At 57.3% G+C, this 20,411-nt stretch overlaps 1 protein-coding gene across 2 annotated transcripts in view; it reads right to left on the bottom strand.

Moving 5' to 3' along the window:
* Nucleotides 1–8,229: 8,229 nt before the first annotated feature.
* The window catches only part of KREMEN1 (kringle containing transmembrane protein 1), a 68,852-nt gene continuing 56,670 nt past the window's right edge, over nt 8,230–20,411 (bottom strand). The window contains exons 6-9 of one of the 2 annotated variants that reach the window (XM_008274630.4): nt 17,250–17,582; nt 15,825–16,034; nt 14,313–14,397; nt 8,230–12,055 (exon numbers count right to left, since the gene is read on the bottom strand). In XM_008274630.4, the coding sequence (XP_008272852.1) occupies nt 11,887–12,055; nt 14,313–14,397; nt 15,825–16,034; nt 17,250–17,582 (797 nt within the window). In that variant the 3' untranslated portion in view covers nt 8,230–11,886. The remainder of the gene's footprint in view (nt 12,056–14,312; nt 14,398–15,824; nt 16,035–17,249; nt 17,583–20,411) is intronic. The other variant, XM_070065775.1, reaches the window with a different exon arrangement.

Below are 20,411 nucleotides of genomic sequence, written 5' to 3'. Positions count from 1 at the left end.
TGGAAGTGGAGGAGCCAGGACTTGAACCGGGCACTCCGCGACGGGATGTGGGTGCCCCAGACGGCAATTTAACTGCTGAACCAGATGGTGTTTGGTGAGCATTTGTCAGTCCTTATGTAGCGGTCCCAGCTCACCACAGACCTCCGCTGTGTCCCTGGACAGCTCGCAGGACCCAGAGCTGCCACTCCCGGGTTGTTTGAGCTGTGGCAGTCTCTGTTCTGCAGGGGGAAGTGCTGCCACTGAGCACGCTGAGATGAGTGAGTGACATCACCAGGGTGGCACGTGGTGAGGGCGAGGCTCCAGGATGAGCCGCCAGCCAGCTGCATGCCCTGGTAGTCACACCGTGGTGCAGTCGCGGCTCCCACTGAACAGGGCAGGCCTCACACCCCCAGGACACCTCGAGAATGATGGCGTGTGGTTTCCGAGGCTGCATCATAAAAGGCATCGTGGCTTCCGTGTGTGTGTGTGTGTGTGTGTGTTTAAAAAAAAAAAAAAAAAAAAAGCCAGGCATTGTTGAAAGCTTCTTTGGGGGCCAGCGCTGTGGCGCAGTCGCCTGAAGCTGGCCTGAAGCGCCGGCATCCTATATGAGTGCTGGTTCAAGACTCAGCTGCTCTGCTTCCAATCCAGCTCTCTGCTATGGCCTGGGAAAGCAGTAGAAGACGGCCCAAGTCCTTGGGCCCCTGCGTGGGAGACCTGGAAGAAGCTCCAGGCTCCTGGCTTCAGATCAGTGCAGCTCCGGCCGTTGTGGCCATCTGGGGAGTGAACCAGAGGATCGAAGACCTCTCTCTCTGTCTCTCCCTCTCTCTGTAACTCTGTCTTTCAAATAAATGAATCTTTTTAAAAAGCAAGCAAGCAAGCTGCTTTGGATGTAAGAAGTCAGGAAGCGCTCACCGCCTCGGGCTCTCCCTCCCCCTGCTGCTTTGCTGGCAGCCGACGCCCCACCTTCTGCTCTTGGGACCCAGGACTGCATCTGCCCACGTGCCCCATCCTCAACATCACGTGGCTTCCGCAGTGCGTGGTCCTCTGTGAAAACCTCCAGGTCGGGGCCAGCGCCGTGGCTCATTTGGCTAATCCTCTGCCTTCGGCACTGGCATCCCATATGGGCGCCGGATTCTGTCCCGGCTGCCCCTCTTCCAGGCCAGCTCTCTGCTGTGGCCAGGGAGTGCAGTGGAGGATGGCCCAAGTGCTTGGGCCCTGTACCCCATGGGAGACCAGGAGAAGCACCTGGCTCCTGATGGGCACAGCGCCAGCCGTAGCGGCCATTTGGGGAGTGAACCAACAGAGGGAAGACCTTTCTCTCTGTCTCTCTCTCACTGTCTAACTCTGTCAAATAAATAAATAAAAATTTCTAAAAAAAAAAAAAAAACAACAACAAAAAATCCCTCTAGGTCAGCACCTGCGTCTGGCCTGTGCCTCCCGCACGTTCACGCCTGAGCTGACGGCACCCCGGGGCTTCCTCCGGGCCCATTGCTGGTGGCTTTGCTGTCCCACCAGGCCGGAGCACAGCCCCAGCGGCAGCACCCAGGCCCCGGGGCAGGGCCACCTGAACCGTTGTCTGCTGGAGCAGACTCCTGAAAGCGGGTGGCTGTTCGGGAAGGAAGCGGATTCGGACGCGTGGTGCTGGAGGCTGGGAGTCCCATGAGCCTGCTGCCAGCGAGGGCCTTGCGCTGCTTACTCATGGCTGAGCAGAGGGCCAGCAGGTGCGTGCAGGAGAGACACAGACGGAGGGGACACCTCCCTGCATAACGACAGGATCTCATGAATGAGAACGAAGCCACTCCCATCATCCTGTCTTCGCAAGGGCTCTGCCCCCATGACCTCAGCATCTCCCACTGGGCCCCAACTCCCAACGCCGCCCCAGTGGCCCCCAGATTTCAACGTGGCTTTCAGATGAGGACAAACCGTGGCCGCACCGTGCCGGCTGCTCTCTCTGGACTCAGCCTGGCTGCGTGACTCGTGGGGCACAGGGCACAATGAAAACGTGGGGCCCCTTCCTCAAGTATGATCGAGTGTTTCAAGCGAGCGACAGCTGGAGCTGGGCGTGGGGCTGCGGAGGTCCCACTCATGAAGCCGCCCGCTGGCCCAGGGACCCTTCCAGCCGCCCGCTGATGAGCTGGAATTAATTCCCCAAGGCCTGGGCTTGCTTCTCTCCCCCGCTTCCCCGGCTTCCTGCTGAGCTGCCCAGCACTCCCGGCCGGCCGGCATGGCCTCCCCTCGAGGCCTCCGTGAACTTCCCCTGGGTGCTTGTCCGGGGGCTGCTCGCTGCCTCTCACTCTGGCTCTTCCTGCCCCTCTTCCTGCCATGGCTGCTGTCACGGTTTGGAGGTGACCTGTCCCCCGGGGGTCCCCAGTGTGCCAGGCTTGTGGCGGTGGAGTTTTAATGACACAGTGGGGCCCTTCCCAAAGGCCCGGGCCCACACGGCTCATCCTCCGGCCCTGGCCCTGCTGCAGACGTGAGCTGGCAGATCAGACGCCCCACTGCTGGGGGGAACTGGCCTGAGCCCTTCTTCCTTTTCTCTTTCCAAAGACATAAACATTTGTACTGCAAGTGGGCCTGGGGCCTGGAGATGTTTATACTGTAGTTCACAAAGAGGACCTTTTTGGCTCCAGGGAAGCCCTGTCTGCACACTGGCAGGTGTCTCTGGGGGGGTGGCGGGGGCAATGCCGGGCAGCTGAGGGGCTTCCGCAGGACCCCTAGAGACTTGCCCAAGCAGGGGGAGTGACACCCGGCAGTGCTCCTGGCCTTTGAACAGTAGGATGGTGAGACACTTACACTGCTCTCTGGTTTTGGGCTTTCCAAAAAAAATTTTTTTTGGAATAATCAATGTGGATTTTATCTTCAAAACTGCACCTGTAATTCCTGAATGCAAATATTATCAAATAAAGTGTGAGCATCTCCACTTCCTCGCCTCCTTTCTCCCTGTTGCAAAGGTGAGTGCCGTCGATTTGAAGGGCAATGTCGGTATTTGTAGTGTGGAGGCAGCATCGTTTCTCTAAGGATGCCCTTCTGTTGCTGGGTCCCGTGGGCTCAGGGCCTTCGGGACTGCCTCTGGGCAGGCAGCGAATCGGAGAGCTTCCGAGCGCCGCGGTGGGAGCGGGAGTCCTGCTCTGACGTCCAGGTTCGGAGCCCCAAGGGTCAGCCGTCCATGACAGTCAAGCAGGGACCGGCGGACCAGGCGGTTCAGCGCCGGCCTTCTTCCGCAGGTCGCCAGCCTGGCCACGGGGCGGCGCTGGTGAGCAAGGCTGCGCGGGGCGGGCACCCACAGAAGGGCGGGGCTCGGCCGGGGGCCTTGAGGGAGACACTAGGACTCCCGAATCCTGTATTGGTTCCCTTTTCTAGGCCATCAGAGAAGGGCGCTTTCACCCCAAAGAGCCACGGCTGGGGGTGGGGGGGAGGCAGCAGAGTTTTATGCAGTGGGGCACAGAGGGAGCGTTTGGGGGAGACCAGCTTCCTAAAGGAACCAGCTCGGGACTTCTGTTCGAAGGCAGTGCGCTTTCTAAATGGGGTTCTCCAGTCCCAGGGGCAGGGCCCCGCTGGGCTCCCCGCGGCGGGCGTGTGCGGCACTTCCGCCGAGCCAGGCCCCTGGCACACAGAGGCCCCCCCAGACACCAGCATTCTTAGTTGGTGGCTACAAAATAGTGAAGGCGCAGGGGTTTGGTGCGGTGGTTGATACTGGTGAAGAGACTGCGTGGGTGCTAGCGCCTCACAGCAATACGAGGCCTGGGTTCGAGTCCGGCATCCTGCCGGTGTGCACCCTGGGAGGCGGCAGTGATGGCACAGGTAATCGGGTCCCTGCCGCGCGCGTGGGAGACCTGGGCTGAGTTCCGAGCTCCCTCCTGGTGTTGGCCTGGCTCAGCCCTGCCAGTGACTGGGCTGCACGTGTGACTTTTCTTATCTCATTTACTCTTCCCAACAGCCCATTTCACAGATGAGTAAGTGGAGGTTAAAGGTTAACCCTACCTTCACCCTTCCTCAGCCCCAGCTTCCAGTCCCTGTCGCCCCAAACAATGCACAGGTAACGCCCTGAGGACGTTTCTGGGGCAGCTGCCCCTATGGAAGCCTGGGACGGAGAAGTCGGGGAAGGGTCCGCCTGAGCCTCCAAGATGGACGGCTGTGGGGGGCAAGCGGCTGGAGCAAGTTACGCAGGCTCGGTCTCCCCCGTTTTCCGAGGGGTCTGGATGGCGACTTCCGGCCCAGCCGGGCAGCAAGCAACAGGGTGGGCGTTGCCGGCCTGGCAGGGCTTGGGGGGAAAGGTAGGCTTCTAGGAGACCGGAGCACTCCCTACGCGGGAAAGGGACCAGCTTTCACCAACGGACCCTTGGGCCTGCGGTCCAGAGCGGGGTTGTTAGCGGAGGGAAACGAGGAACTGCTGAGGGTAGCACACTGCTGATAATTAAGAGATCCTGGGAGACGCGGAACAATGCGAGGGCCACCAGCCGGCCTGGATCTGGGGCCTCTATCATCCTTGGAGCCGCTGGGGGAACAGCTCAGCCGCCGGCCCTCCCCTGCCGCGAAGACCCTTCAAGCAAAGACTGTGGCGCCCCCAGGGCCCAGGGGAGCCCCAGGCACTAGGACCCCCCCTTACCACCCCCCCTTCCTGTCTCCACAACTGGAGCTCACCCATCTCATCTCCCCGGAAAGTGCGCAGGCGTGGAGGGAGGTCCGAGCCCTGCCTCCTGTGCCTCTCCAGGGAGCTCGGTGAGCCTTCCTTCCCGCACCTGGTGAAGGGCCAGCCGTGCAACAGTGCCGAACCCGCACAGCTGCCGTGAGGACTGCGTCAGAGGCGGCGGGAGGAGCCCCTGGCTGGGACTCGACAGCCAGGGCCGGTGGGCTTGCTCCCCTGTGGCTGCTCGGCCCCTCGGACAGTTTTAAGCAGGCGGTAGGCAAAGTCAACAGAAAAGCATTTCCCAGCACGCGAGGGTTTTATAAACTGCACCGGCGGGTCGGCTCTGCCCGCCGTGGCCCACCCCGCTGCTGGGCGTAGGCCCACTCGGCGGGGGCCTGGTGGCTCCAGACAACAGCTGGAGACCAGGAGTGAAGACTTCCAGCTACAAGCAAATGTTGCTGCTTCTTGAGGATGAAATATTCCACCCCCACCAGGGTCCCTTTCAGCTGAGCAAAAACAGTCGCCCATGGGGACCCGGCCCTGCCGGCCAGGGCAACAGAAGCTTTCCAGTTCTCCGTGCAGTTCCAGGCACGCACAGCCCTGCGGGGAGAGGAGCTGGTCACGTGACTTCCAGGCCTGTGACAAGGTCACCTTCGTCGGGCCCTTTCCCACTCTGCAGGAAGAAGAGCCTTTGGTTGCCTGACGCCCGCCGCCCAGCGCTGGCTCCCGGAGGGTGGGTCTGACAATGTGAGGCCCCCCCCAAGTGCACTCGGATGGGTTCGGGGATTTCTCTCCCAGCCCCGCTGCCCCTCAATCCGGGGTCGCGCTGTAGAGGCAGGATCGGGACGGTTGCGCACTCTGGCTGCGTTTACTTATTTGTTTTTCTCTTGCCGCCCAGTGTGACTCTAAGAATTGACCAGCAGGGCCACCCTACGTGTTTTCCACCAGCCGTTTCCTGCCATTAAAAATAGTTTCCTTCGTGGAAGGAAAGAGCTTTTGGGAAAGAGAAGGGAAGCTGCGAGAAGATAAACATTCTTTACCCGCCTGGCCGCCGCGGCGTCAGGGCCGGCTGCTGGGGGAGGACGGTGGCAAAGGGCAGGGCACACATTTCAGGTCCAGGTGAGGACCCTCCTGGAGAAGCATCGCAAGACCTGCTGTGCCCCCTCCCCCCCACCTCTCTGCCCTGCAGGGGGTCTCTGGGAGGAAGCCCTCTTTGCCACCACATACTGCTGGGAACTTGCGTGGCTCTGTCTAGGACCAAATTCCGTAGGCCTTAGCGATCATCTGTCCAGGATGTCCCCGGTCCAGCAGGTGCAGGTGCCTGGCACAGGGGTCGAGATGCTGGGGTGGGGGGGCGCCCGCATGCCGTAACGGAGTGCCTGAGTTTGCGTCCCAGAGCTGATCTGGATTCCAGTTTCCTGCTAACGCACACCCTGGGAGGCAGCCGGTGATGGCTCAAGGACTTGGGTCCCTGCCCCCATTGTGGGAGACTTGATTAGTTCCCAGCTCCGGAATTCCACGGGGCCCAGCCCTGGCTGTTGTGGACATTTGGGGAGTGGACCAATGTTTGGGAGATCTCTCCCTCTCTCTCTGCCTTTATAAATAAATAAACAAATATTATAAATAAATAAGTTAAGAAGGGGGGTGGCTAGCACTGCGGTACAGTGGGTTAAGCTGCTGCTTGCAACACCCGCGTCCTATATGGAAGTGCCGGTTTGAGTCCTGGTCGCTCGGATTCCATTCCAGCTCCCTGCTAATGTGCCTAGGAAGGCTCAAGCACGTGAGTCCCAACCACTGATGTGGGAGAGACCAGGATGGAGTTCGTGGCTCCTGGCTTCAGCCTGGCCCAGCCCTGGCTATTGCAGAATTCTGGAGAATCAACCAGTGGATGAAGACATCTCCTTCTCACTACCTTTCAAAAAAAATCCTCCTGGAAATTTCTTAGCTCTGATGTGGTAGCTCTGGGGCGGAGCCTAGGAAGCTGCATTTGACTAAAGACTCCCAGGTCTGTGTCTAAGGTGGTGGTGACGCTCTGGTGGGACTGGCCTGTCCCACCTTTTCTCCAAGAGCCCTAAACCCTGGCACAAACTGCCTAGGCCAGGGAGTCCTCACTGCACCCATAATCCCCTGAGAATTTAGAATTGCAGGTGCTTGAAACAGCCAGGCTAGACACTACTCGTGTCTAACCCTGACCCTGACCCTGATTTGGAACCTGACCCTGACCCTGACCCTGACCCTGACCCTGGCATCTCGGGGAGGCCCCCTGTTCTGCCAGTCCCTTCATCCTGTCCTGCCCAGGGGCCCCGACACTGTCCTCAGTGGCTTCCTGGGAACTCCCACACACTCCCCCCCGAGGAGGCCGTCTGTGCCCATGTTCCCATGGTCTGTGCGCCTCAGGCCAGATCCTTCCTTGGGTCTCAGGCCACACGTCCAAGGCCCACCGGACAGTTCTGCCTCGCCATCCCACAGTGACCTCGCTGGACATGGTCTGAACGAATTCAGCAGGTGCTCCCTCACACCTTCTTGCAGAGGACAGCCCCCAGCTCAGAGGACCCGAGCATCATCGGGGCCACCACTGCTGTTAACTCTACTTCTGTTCTGGAGCAAGAGCAGCAGCTACCGCTCAGTGAAAACGCAGTGCAGGCAGCGACACACGCAAGCTCACGCTCACCACGGTGCTGTGACTGCCCCACCCGACAGATGGGAAAACAGGCGCACAGGGCTGGGTTACTCAGCCAAGGTCACACGGCCCCTGACCTGTGGGGGTGGTGAGCCCTCCCCTCTTCACAGCACTGGCTTGGGGGCTTGGCCAGCCCCCCTCCCCGGTCTCTCGGCCAGACGTGTATATCCGCGAGCCTCCTGGCTGTCTCTCTGCCCTCGCTCTTACCCCGGGCTCGTCTGTTTTTCTGAATGCAGGGAGGAAAGCCTTCTAAATGGGGAGTCTGACGTCACTCGGCGCTGAAGCCCTTCAAAGGCTCTCCCTGTTTCCCCCTCCCTGGCCTTGCAGCCCATGAATGGAGGGATCTGAACCCCCAGATCCCAGCAGGACGACCCCAGGGCTGTGCCCCCTACCGCTGTCCCAGGCTGCCTCAGTGAGGACGACGGTACCCCGTCGAGGGCTCTCCTAAGTGGAGCGCCTGGCGCGCACCATTGGCAAGGGCAGCGTGGGGAGAACAGCGGTGCAGAGGAAGAACTGACCGCTCAGGGGGCGGAGTAGAGAGCACTTGGAGGGCAGTCACGTGAGCACTGGGGACACACCTCCTCGGCTCCTCTTCGCAGCCTCCGGAGCTCCCGGTGGGGACGCTGGGGCCTGACTGGCTCGGGGCCAGTTCAATCTCATCTTTCCCGTCAGAGCAGCGTGCTCTTCCTGGCCCTCCCCCCGCCTCTGCCCAGCCCGTGTCTATCTGGAATTCCTACTGTTGCAGATCTTACCAGCCGGTAAAGCTGCGACAAGACTGGAGGAAGCCCGGAAATACTACGAGGAAAAAGCAGGCAGGCAAATGGTGAGCGGGACCAGGCGCGACAGCGGAAGTTCCAAACCCCACCACGTGCCACTTTCCTCCGCCCCTCAGTCTCTGGCGGCACGAGAGACCATTGGAAAAACGACAGCCTGGGGCCCATCACCGTGTCTACAACAATGAGAATATTTATTTTCTCCAGACAGTAAAAATAACATTTTTCTTTCTTTTGTAAAAGTTAAGTACCATTACATTCCATTTTCTTAAATAACAAAAATCCTAAAAATATATATTAAATTGTATACAGTGCGTCACACTTCATCTTATAGTTTAAAATACATGATGTTTCTATTTTATTCTCAAAGTTGCATATTAAGAGCATATTTACACATAAAGCCTTGTCATCCAAAGTCAAAGCCCCTGCTGGGAGGCGCACTTGGAGGCGGGCAGTCTCCACGCAGCTCCTCGCACAGGCAGGAAAGGGCCTCCAGCCCGTGCTTCTAGACGCTTCCATCCTGAAGCGGGAGTCGGACCTCGGACTTCCCTCCACACCCACTTCTGCCTCGTGGAGTATGCTTACCTCAGCAAGACAGATGCCTGTGAGACAGGCCCACCGGGGGTTGCAGGCGGGGTGAAGCCCCGTCACCCCTGAGCCATCCAGCCTGAGGGGGGTTAGCTGCGGCTGGAAGGTTTGAGAAACACCCCACACCAGGGCAGCTGAGCTGAGACGCCTGGCCAGGAGGTAGAACAGTGAGGAAGGTAAACAGAGACACCAGATGAGACCATCAAAAGGCTACGAATTCCCAAGGTAGTAAGGAAAGCAGACATCCAACACCAAACAGGAGATCGGAAACCCAGTTCCCTGGGCTGGGGCGTGGTGGAGACCTGGCGTGGCCTCAGCAGACAGGAAGGTGGGACCGCGGAGGCCGCCACCTCTAAGTGCTGGTGAAGCTTAAGTGCGTGGTGCCCAGGACGCACGGGGTGGATGACGGCCTGGAGCCCGCTGGTGCTGAGCCAGCACGGCCGGACTGCGGGCGGGGTCCTGGATCTGTCAGGCCGACTGTCAACAAGGGTGGGGCGGCCCGAGGGCCAGGGCAGCGATACTTGCTAGTGCTTTGCTCTTTGTGGGCTTCTGGCTGATTGGCATCTTGAGCCGGAGCCCACACTGAGACGGCAGAACATCTCGAGGGCCTCATTCACACCAGAGAGGCTTCACCCCTGCCCCGGTGTGGCAGCGGCCCCGGGGCTCACTGCTGCTCGTCCTCTGCCTCGCGAACAACAGGACCAGCGGGGCGATCGTGTGGCACCGTGTACCTCTTGCCTGCCTCGTCAGAGGGACCGAGGACGCCGTGAGGTGTTCCCCAGGCACAGTCACCATGGGAGGTGACAAGATGGGCAGACGAGGGCCTTCTGTGGGTATGCAGGCGAGAAGGCAGGGCCTGGGTGCCTGCTGTCCCCCGAGGACAGGCCTCAGAGCACCTCCCTGCTCTGTTCTTTCATCGACTCTCCTCCGGGTGACCCTTCTCCTAACCTCCGACCCCTCCTCTCTTCTAAAGGCGAGTCTTACAAGATCAAGTGCCCTCTCCTCAGAGCTCACCTCAGCTCTCCTGCGATAACTCATCTGTCAGGTGCTTCCTTAGCCACAAGCGGCCCTGTGTGGGGCGCTGCTGACGGGCCCTAACTGGGGCCAGACTGTGGCTGGAGCTGATGTTTACGGAGGTTTGGGCGGGGACGATTTACGGCCCTTGTCCTCCCATGTTGTCCCGCGGCAGCTCCCTGGATAGTAAGCTGATCCCAGAGGTGCTGGGCTGTGCCTGGGTCACCAGGAGGGCCAGCGCGGGGGCGGCACCAGCCCTTCCTGGGCTCTGAGAAAGGGATGCTCCAGCTGCTGCTCAGACGACACACGCCTTGGGCTTGGCCTCCGGGGACCTGAGACGTGGGGAGGGCAGGGTGGGCCTGCAGGAAGTCCCAGGGCAGCTGAACAACCGCTCCTCAGCCAGGCAAGCCCTCCCTGGGGCCAAATTCCACATTCCCTTTGTGCCACACAGACATCTACCCAGGGCACGGGGCCCGCTGTGACGGCACGCACCTGTCGCTTGCCTTTGAGAGGAGATTCCACAAAAGCCCCGATCAGCCTGGAGGGGAGACTGCACATGTCGGTCTGTTTCCAGGGGACCTCACGTGTGACGGGCCCAGCGGCCAGTGGCCAGCTGCTCCAGATCAAAGCATGAAGACAGCGTTGAGCACTCCAGACTCTCAGCAGGCCTCGCACGGCGCCTGGGCCAGCGCCCCCGCCCCCTGTGGGCATGCCGCCCTGCTTCCCTCCTCTGGACGCCCCTGCTGCCTCCCAGCGCCTCTCACTGGGAGGGGATCTGGGGTGCTGAGTGCCACCTGCCCCTGCAGGCACCCCCTCACTGCCCTCCCAGGAGCACCTGCACAGACAGGCGACCAGAACCCCAGGAAAGGCTGCAGCAGGCACTGCTTAGGGACCTGGGAGAGGTAAGCAAAGTGCTCCAAGTGGGGAGGAGGAGCCAGAGCCAAAGGCAGAACAACCATCGGGCCCAAGTGCCTGTGGGAAAACCAGGCTCTGATAAAAGCCTGGGCCCGGCCCTCAGAGGCGTAAGCTGCCCTGCCCAGCTGCTGTTGACAAGGCCTGCTTCCAGAAAGTGGGGACTTCCATGTCACAGATGGCCGTGCCGTGCAGCTGGAGCTCTCAATCTTAGGGCCTATCCTTGCCTGATCTCCAGTTCCCAAGCCCTCCCTTCCACACAGCCATCTCTGCAGTTCACCCCCTTGTGTGGGGGACACGGTGGTGTGGGCGTGGACAAGAGCCCCCTTCTTCCCCCTCTGAGCCATTCCTAGTGCCATTCTGTGCCCACTGAGTGCAGAGAACAACTCTCGGTGTTTTTTTCATCTTCTTCTAAAATGGGAGACACCCAAAGGGGGGTGGCAGGCCCCATGTCTCAGCAGCGCTGCCCAGAGGCCACACCACAGTTACCCTCCCTGTTCTGCACTGGGAGTCAGCTGAGAGAACACGGGCAGACCAGGGCTGGCTCGCGCTCCACATGACCGTGAGGCCAGGCAACCCCGATCCCACATGTGGGCACCGAGCGCCCCTCACGGCCCCCAGCAGGGTGTGCCCCATGTTCTCTGTGAGCACTCCTGAAGCTGCTCTGCAGGCCACGAAAGAAGCCTGCGTGCGGAAGGTGTCAGGTTTGACATGAGGGGACTACGAGACCCCCTTCTCAGGCCCTCCATGTTGGAGGAGGTGCATCCCAGGCCAGTACCCACAGAGCCAAGCGCCAGGGCCAGCACAGAGCATGGGCTCTCCTCACACCTGCGGGTGCTAACGCCAGGAGTCCACACTTGTGCAGGACCAGCTAGCCCTCAAAAGAACCTGAGAATTCTCCTAGGAGAAACCGATCCGTGTGTGGCACAACAGAGAATCAAGGAACCTTAACATGTGCTAACCCTACCCACCACCCTACCGCATCCAGAGCGTCCCTGAGCCGGGGCCAGCCACGGCCACCTGCGTCTCCTTGGCCCCGCTGCACTGACACCCCCACCGTCAGATCAGGGAGAGGGACGCAGGGAGGGCTGGGCGCCAGGCCTCGAGTCTCTCTCCTGCCGGTGCAGCAGGAGGAATTCAGGGCTGGCCTACCCCTGCTGTGCGGCACCCATTCCTGGTCTGTAGGAGGGCGTCCCAGGAGAGGCCAAGGGGGAGGGAGCGGCAGCGAAGAGTCAGTCCGAGGAGCCCAGGAGAGGTCGACCCCACCAGCCTTGAGTCTAAGAGGGACCGCACGTCCTAGGCACGTTGGGGTTTTAGTCACTCACAAGGGGATTACGGTCATCTTGCTGACTCTGACCCTTGAGCTTCTTCTTGAAGATGGAAATCGATGTAGAAGGCTTATAAAAAATGCTCCAGATTTCCCCTGAAGTCCCTGGCTGACGACAGTCCCGAAGGTCCCCGGACGCAGGAACACGATGGGATCTGCCAAACAGAAAGTTTCAAAGTAGCACGGGACAAAGCACCCACAACACTGACGTTCACACGGGACGTGCAGCAGGCACCTTGCTGGTGAGGGCAGTGGCCTGCGGCAGCACAGCACCGGGGCAGCCTCACCTCGGCAGCTCTGCCAGTAAGAGAGCGCTGCTCCGGCCGATTGCGAGTGTTCAGATTGCGCTTCATTTTTATTATTATTATTATTATTATTATTATTATTATTTTAAATAAAAGAGCTCTTTCTTCAAATGCCATTTACCTGGAAGGCAGCCTAGCTAAAACAGGACAAAGCAAACCCCCTCAGCCTGAAGTAAGGACCCCACCCTTCGGCTTCTGCCGTCCTCCGCGCTGGCCCTGCGGTCACAGAGCGCGGTGTGCCTTTTCACAGGGGCGTGCCCAGTGATGCCTCACAGAAAGCGTCCTGCTCTCTTGCTGCTGTGGGGAACGTGCAGTCGGCCTCCCCAGAGCGTGTGAACCGTAACTGACAAAATGCAGGAAAAACCACTGGCCCTCCATCTACACAGCGTCCACACCGGCACGTTTAACCAACAATATCGTGCTTCTCTATGTTCTTTATAGCGTGGTTATTCCCCAACAGTACAGTGACTACTCGTGCGGCATTTACATTGTGTTAGGTATTATAAGAAACCTAAGGGACTGGGAGGATGTGCTCAGATTATAGGCAAATACTACACTACAGTCTAAAAAAGTTATTTCTCTTCAGAGAGACAGAGATCTTCCAACCATCAGTTCACTCCCCAAATGTGCACAACAGCTGGGGCTGGGCCAGGAGCCTGGGACTCCCACGAGGTGGCAGCCATCACCTGCTGCTACCCACGGTGTACACTGACGGGAGCCTGGGAGTGGGAAGTAGAGCTGGGACAGACCCAGGCCTTCTGACACAGGATGCACGTGTCCCCAGTGGAATCCTAACTGCTGCGCCAAGCACCCGCCTCCTCCCCCACTTTATATACAAGGGGCTTGAGCAGCTGCAGGTTCTGGTATCCAGTGGGATCCTGGCACCGATCCCCCGAGGATGTTGAGAGACAACTGTATACAGAGGAAGCATGAAGGAGTTCAGTAAACTGCTTCAACTGGAGAGAGTTCACGACCAGGCGGGGAGGTCTGCTACGGCAGCCCCAACACTGCCACAGGCGGCCTTCGCAGGACAATGGAGGGGCCTGCATTTCACATGTAAACAGTCTGTGGCCGAGGTGGGGGGAAGGTCAGAGGAAAGAGGCCTCTGTAGAACATCTGTTCCGGAAGGCCTTGAACTGGGAGAAGAGCCTGAACTGGGAACCACAGGAAAGACCAACCAGGGCTCTAGAAAACATTAGGGAGAACTGGGGTGGGCAACTGACTTGGGAGTCAAGACTTCTTACCCGAATGCCTCTGGTTCCTGACTCCAGCTCCCTGTCAGTGCACGGCAGGCAGCAGCGAGGCTTCACTAGCTGGACTCCTGCCACCAACATGGGAGGCCTGGACTGTGTTCCCAGCTCCTGGCTTTGTCCTTGGCACGGGCCTAACCGCATGGGCATTTGGGGAGCGAACTAGCAGATGGGAACCCAACTAACAGAGGGGAACCCCTTCTGTCTCTCTTTCAGCTTTTCAAATAAATAAATACAAGTTAGGAAAAAAAATAAGGACAACTCCCCTTTGTAGGTTCACAAACATCAGAACAAACTCCCCTCTCCTAGGAGGTGAAACTGTTAAACCCAAACAGCAAAGTCAAGGGAGGAATTTTTTTTTTAATGAACTTGGTCAGAATCAAAGGGTGAAGTTTCTGTAAGTTTCTTAAATACATTTTAAAAACAATTATTAAACTATAGTGAACAAAACATTAGAATTCTTTTCCCAAGAACGCTTTCCAGTTTCTGGAAGACAACGGGAACATGTGTGGTTCTGTCCCAGGAATCTTCATTCTCTCATAAAGATCTCTGAGTAAGAGCCCAGCATGAGCCAACACAGGGAAAGGGTTGCTTTCATGCCAGGGCTGTTTCAATCCTCCTTGAAATCAGATCCTTTGGACACAGGGGCAGACCTAATGCTCAGGCCCCAGTGGGCTCTGTCCAGTTGCACATTTCACTCCAGGGAGGAGGATGGGTTACTGCTTTTTGCTGCCCAGGACTAAGGGATTTGGAATCACGTTCTGATACCACCGTGCCCTGAGTGACGAAGCGTATTAGAAGAGGCATTCTCTGCCCCACCCCCACCCCCGGAACGGGCAGCTCTCTCGCATACTCACTTGAATGTGACGTGCAGAAGTATCTTTGCTACAATGGCTGTGACTGTGAGGATGAGGAGAGTTGCTAGGCCATACACTGTCCACCCTGCAAGTGAACAGACAGAGTTTACTGGGCCTCTTTGTGCCTTGTTTCCAAACTGAGGTCTAACAAAAGCCCCAAGTGAACACTGGCAGCTTGGAGAGGCAGGGCTGGCTGAGGGGCCCCTGCAGGTGGGCACCGGGGAAGGTAGCCAGCAAAAGGTAGCGGACTGGCTGACAGCCAGGCTGAGCAGGGACCCCGGGCTTTCTCCGTTCTACATTGCCTGGTTCTAGAACTGCCTCTCAGGAGAGGCTGGTGCCAGGTCCAAAGGACCCTGGACTCAGAGTCAGAAGGGTGGTGGACATTCTTCTGTGCCACAGGAACCATTGTACAACCACAGATGACCTGTGAGGGCTCTGTGGGGCCCAGTGAGATGTGTGACCTATGAAATCCTACAGAATCCACGGCTGACAGAAGCACAGCAGGCAGGGAGAGCCGTCTCCCTGCCTGCCGTGACGGGCCTGCAGCCGTCACCACCCCGTCCCCCGAGCTGTCCACACCCATAGAGGCACCGCTTCCTCGGCGGAAAAGAGGGACTGGGGCAGGATGCACCCAAGTGAGCCAGCATCCGGCACCTGGCACGGCAGGGCAGAGACTGTGTTGGGCTTCTGGTGCGGTCTAGGGTCTCGGCCGGTGCCTGGCCCCACAGAAGCACTGACACGCCTTCTGGATGGATGAACTGCACATGTTAATGACTTTAAGGGGTACAACTTGGGGCTCCAGAAAGAGAGTCTCAAAGTGAGAAAATCTGGATTTGCTGATTAGTCAACGATGTACAAAAAGGCATGCAGGCTGTGGGGAGCAACTCGGACTGGACTAAGTTACTGGAATTAAGACTTATTCTATGCATCTGCTCTCCCACAATATGGCGCTGGGAGAGGAGAAAGCAGCTTCTACGCAGCTGCCTCCAGTTCAACCAATAAACAGCAGGACCTGCTCCTGATTGGAGGAGAGCAGCGTACTCGGCGTGTGGGTAGCAGAGTTGGGATTGGTGGAAGAGGACTATAAAGGAGGAGAGAGACAACACGCACCGGGAACATCTATCTGAAGGAACACCTGTGCAGCCCCCGAGAGAGCCGGCCGGCGGTGTGCCGCTCCCCCGCGGAAGTGGGGAAGGTGGCAGGGGGAACCGCCCTTCCACGGAGGTGGAAGGGTCGGTAGCCAACCCGGGAAGAACCAGCAGCAAACCCGGGGAGGGCCGAGCAGACAAAAGAACAGCGCAGGGTCCTGTGTCGTTCCTCCACGAAGAGGGGGAGCGACAGGCTGGATCTTCAGAGGTGAGAACTTTCTCTAAGGACTAAGGCTCCAAGCTAATAGGAAAATGTCCCTCAGAGGCCAGGACAAAGTATGGCCACAGAGCCAGCAGCCCAATCTGCCTCTGAACGAGAAACACCCAAGAGCACTTTTGTTTCTGCAATTGCCAACAACGCTACCTTCAACTCGGTGGCTTCCGACCCCCACTGATGAAGCCCAGGAGTTGCTACCTGGGACAGTCTGAGGCGGGTGGCTGGGGCTGGTGGTGATGACATAGAGGACTTTGGAGGACCGGGCAGCGCTGACACTGAGGTTGGCCTGCTCTGTGATCACCTCGGCCACCGTCTGGTTGACAGTGGGCCTCTCCTGCGGTGGTTCTTCCTTGACAGCTGGAAGGCATTAAAAACATCAAATTAACTGGGGAAAGCGGATGGCCACAACCAGGAACTGCGAGGGCGGAGGGCGGGGGGCGGAGGGCGCTGGTTATGAAGAGGTCTTTTTCATTGATTCGCCACTGGGTGCAATTCCTTCCATTGGTCCTGCTGGCCCCAAAGGAGAACCTGTTGGGCTCTGGCTCCAGCTGTGCAGAAGGCAGGAGGCAGGAGGCAGTGGCCGTTAAGTTCTAATTACATGCCTGGTCTCTCGGCCGACACCTGACCACGCCTTCGGGTTACCCCACCCTGTGCTCTGCAGCTGTCTCTCCCTGCCTGGAAGGCCTCTTCCCGTCTCTCAGCCCAAATCCCACCTGCTCCTCTTCCCGGTATCTCCTACAGCACATGCCACCTGAACTCCTCTGGAGGTCTGCTATCCAGGCCCCTCCGCTTCCTGTGTGTTGGTGGAGAGGTGGCCAGCACACACATGTTCACATCCGAGGGCAGAGTGTGGAGGGTCTGAAGACAGTCAGCCTTTGGGCTGGCTGGTACCTAGGTGAACCAAATGACCTCTGGAGCGTTTTCCCATTCCACAGGCCTCAGCTCCTACTTTTGGTTGTTCTTCTAACCCTCCCATGGAAGCCGTTACCAGCACTAAAACCATGGACGGGCAAGTGTTCAGAGAGACGCACTGTAAAGTGATTCCATCACTGTGTGGACATCACAGGGGGTGCTTGCACACACATAGACGGTGCAGCGTGCTACAGCCCCAGGCTCTGTGGGACAGCCCGCTGCTCCTGAGCTACAGGCCGGCACAGCATGTTACTGCACCGAAGTCTGGAGGCAACTGTGACCCACGGGAAGTGTCTGTGTGTCTAAACATTTCCAAACATAGGAAAGGTACAGCACAAATATTTGGAGACAGTGATATTTCTGCTCCCTTATAATCTTATGGGGTCACTGTGTATACACACTTCATCGTTGACCAGAATGTCATTAGTGGTGTATGACTGTACTAAAGCAGCCAAACTGACAGGTTTCATCTCTGCTGTATCATGAAACATAAACAAGTTAGGAAATGGGAGACGGGGAAAGGGCCACCACACTGGGAGAATCCACAAGTTGAGTCAGTAGCTCCTGACTGCTGGTCTGCCCGCCGAGAGCCGCCCGAGGTTTGGAGGTCACCTCGGTGAGGAAGAGAGGCCCACACAGCCCCTGCTGAGGCTGTCTTACCTTGGTATAAGACAGCAAATCCCTGGGCCTGATTGATGCGATCAGAGAAGAAATACAGAATGATGAAGTCCAGGGAGACATTGAAGGACGAAGGGGGGCGGTGCCTCCCGCTGAAACGGACCAGGACACGGTGGGTGTAGCCGTCCAGCAGCTCCACCATGTCTGCAGAATCCCTGATGTCGAACAAGGTGAAGTTGAAGTGCATGTGGGAGGCTCCCGGCACACGGATGGTCCAGTAGCAGACGCGGCCCGTGGCATAGTTGTCCGGAAAGTCAGGAGAGTAGATCACGGAAGTCATGGCTGAGTAATTCCCGCCACAGGCGCCAACACGGGCTGTGAGAGACAAAGACACCGGGGCCTCAGGCTGGGCCCCACCCCAGGGCATGGTGGCGCAGACAACAACTCTTCCTCACGAACGTGATACCACTTGGGATACTGTGTTTATCTATAAAACCAGATCATCTCATGTGGCAGGATCAAATCACAAAATGAATGACTTAGCCCCTGAACAAACGACTATGGAGTCTTTTGTGTGTCTGCCCAGGGGATCTTAGAATTAGCACACAGCACAGTGGAGTGGCCTGCAGTGGGGCAGGAGAGGAGTCGGAGAGTCTGGATCTGGGACCAGCAGGGCCACGTGACCCCAGGCCTCTTGCTTCTCTCAGTCTGGGGGCTGGGGAGCCCCGCACCTGCTCCCGTATCACAGGACGGTGTGACAACAGATGAGATGAAGCACGTGAACACACTCGGGGCTCCCCACAGGGGAGACGCTCGACGAGGCGCAGTCAGAGAGAGAAGGGCTTGTGGCTGCTTGGCCATCTGCAATTCCTTCAGGGTACAACACTCACGTGAGAGGTCCACGCTCAGTACTCAAATGGGAAACTGAGGCACAAGAAAGGACACCTGCACAGAGGAAACCTACTAGACCCTGGTGTTCTGGACCAGCCATGCTTGATTGCTCTGGACTCCTGTTTTTGATCTGCAAGTTCCCATCTATGTCAGGATCTGTAAACAACATCTTGGACATCAAATTCCCTGGGGCACAGCATAATGCTGGGATTTTAAAAAGCAGACTTTGGGGACAAAGAGCTCAACACTCAGAAGCTGAGGACCCAAGACGACCACTGGGAATTTAATTCTAAGCACTCTGAAGCGGCTTTGAGCAGTCAGGCCACACAGTTTCCTGACAGAGCACGGGAGGAAGAAAAGTCTGGCATGCAAGTGAGCTAGAAAGCAGCTAACCATGTAACAAGTTCTGTGGTTTTGTTTGTTTTGTTTTTTAGAGGTAGGGAGAGAGAGAGAAGGGGATGAAAAGAGAGAGAGAGTTCCCACCTACTGGTTTGCTCCTCAATGTCCGCGACAGACAGGTCTAGGCTGCAGCCAAGGCCGGGACCCTAGAAGTCAGTCCGAGGCTGCCATCTGGGTGGCAGGGACCACTTCTGTTCATCCCCACTCCCCAGTCCTTGGAAACCATCAACCTACCTGCTGTGTATATTGATTTGTCTATTCGGGATACTTCCTCATATCGACAGAATCATAAAACATCGGCCCTTTTGTGTCTGGTTCTCTCATTTGGACATTTTCAGAGTTCACCCATGGTGTAGCATGCATCAGCACTGTTTTCTTTTTTTTAAGAATTACTTTATTTATTTGAAAGGCAGAGTTACAGAGAGAGAAGGAGAAACACAGAGGGAGGTCTTCCATCTGCTGGTTCACTCCCCAAATGGCCGCAAAGGTTGGGGCCAGGCCAGGCGGAAGTCAGGAGCTTCATTCAGGTCTCCCACGTGGGTGCAGGGGCCCAAGCACTGGGCCATCTGCTGCTGCTTTCCCAGGTGCATTAGCAGGGAGCTGGATCAGAAGTGGAGGAGCTGGGATTTGAACTGGTGCCCATATGGGATGCCGGTGACCCAGGCTGTGACTTTATCCACTACACCATAGCACCGGCTCCAGTGGGTTTCTTTTTATGGCTGTTATTCCGTAGTATGGATAGACCACATTTTTGTTCATCCATTCATCAGTGACAGACCTTTGACTTGTGGCCATTTTTTGGTTATTTTTTTAAATCATGCTGCATAGAGAGCCGTGTACGAATCTTATTGTGGACATCCTGTTTCCAAGTCCCTTGGAAGTACACACAGGCGGGGACTGCTGGGCCGTGAGCTGCTCTGTGCTTCACGTCTGAGGAGCTGCCAGGGCTCTCCATGGCTGTGGCGTCACTCCGCCTTCCCACCAGCACTAGAGGTTTCATTTCCTCCACGTCACTACCAAGGCTTGTTTTCCATTTTCCGATTGCCACCACATTCTGTTTAAAGCTGAGAAACAGGGAGAAAACCACATACCCTGCTCCTGTTTCCTCTCTCATCCCACAGCTTCGGGGCAGCGTGAGCCCCGCAAGTGATTGATTCTCTCCACGTCCTCGGGCTCTCTTCTGTAAAGTGAGAGTCATTTTAGCAATGCTGCCAGGAGGCCCTCAGGTGACGGTTTTTAGAAAGCCCCCAAAGGGGCCAGTGCCGTGGCACAGTAGATTAAGCTGTCACCTGCTGCACCAGCATCCCATATGGGCACCTGTTTGAGTCCCGGCTGCTCCACTTGTGATCCAGTTCCCTGCTAATGCACCTGGGAAAGCTGCAGAAGATGCCCAAGTGCTTGGGTCTCTGCTGTTGTGGCCATTTGGGGAGGGAACCAGCGGACAGAAGATTTCTCTTTTTCTCTGCCTCTGCATCTCCCTCTCTGTAACTCTGCCTCCCAAATAAATAAACCAACCTTTAAAAAAACCCAAAACATAACAGAAAGCCTCAAGGTACTCAAGAAATGTGTGTTTCCTTTCTTTATTTAAAAGTATATGAACCACTGTGTAAACTCAGCACATATATTCTTCTGGATCAAGGTGTCAAGGCTCAGGACTGTGTAACAGTGAACCCTGGAGTGAAAGGTTAAAGAAGTGTGAAGTGCATGATCATCTGCCAACTGAACAGCAGCAAGTCCCTTAAACATTAGCCAAGGTTCTGTTTGTAGCCGCAACAAGAGTAGCAATTTGAGTATTTGTCTTGACATCCTAATTGGACAGGGTACTTTCCATACTAGGTAAGAGTGGGCCCTAAATCCAATGGCTGGTATCCTTAGGAGACACACACACACAGAAGACAGCATGTGAAAGAAAAG

Source organism: Oryctolagus cuniculus, chromosome 21, assembly GCF_964237555.1.
Source record: "Oryctolagus cuniculus chromosome 21, mOryCun1.1, whole genome shotgun sequence".
Classification (NCBI taxonomy): Eukaryota; Metazoa; Chordata; class Mammalia; order Lagomorpha; family Leporidae; genus Oryctolagus; species Oryctolagus cuniculus.
Note: the sequence above shows the minus strand (reverse complement) of the source record. Positions and strands in the feature narration are given on the sequence as shown.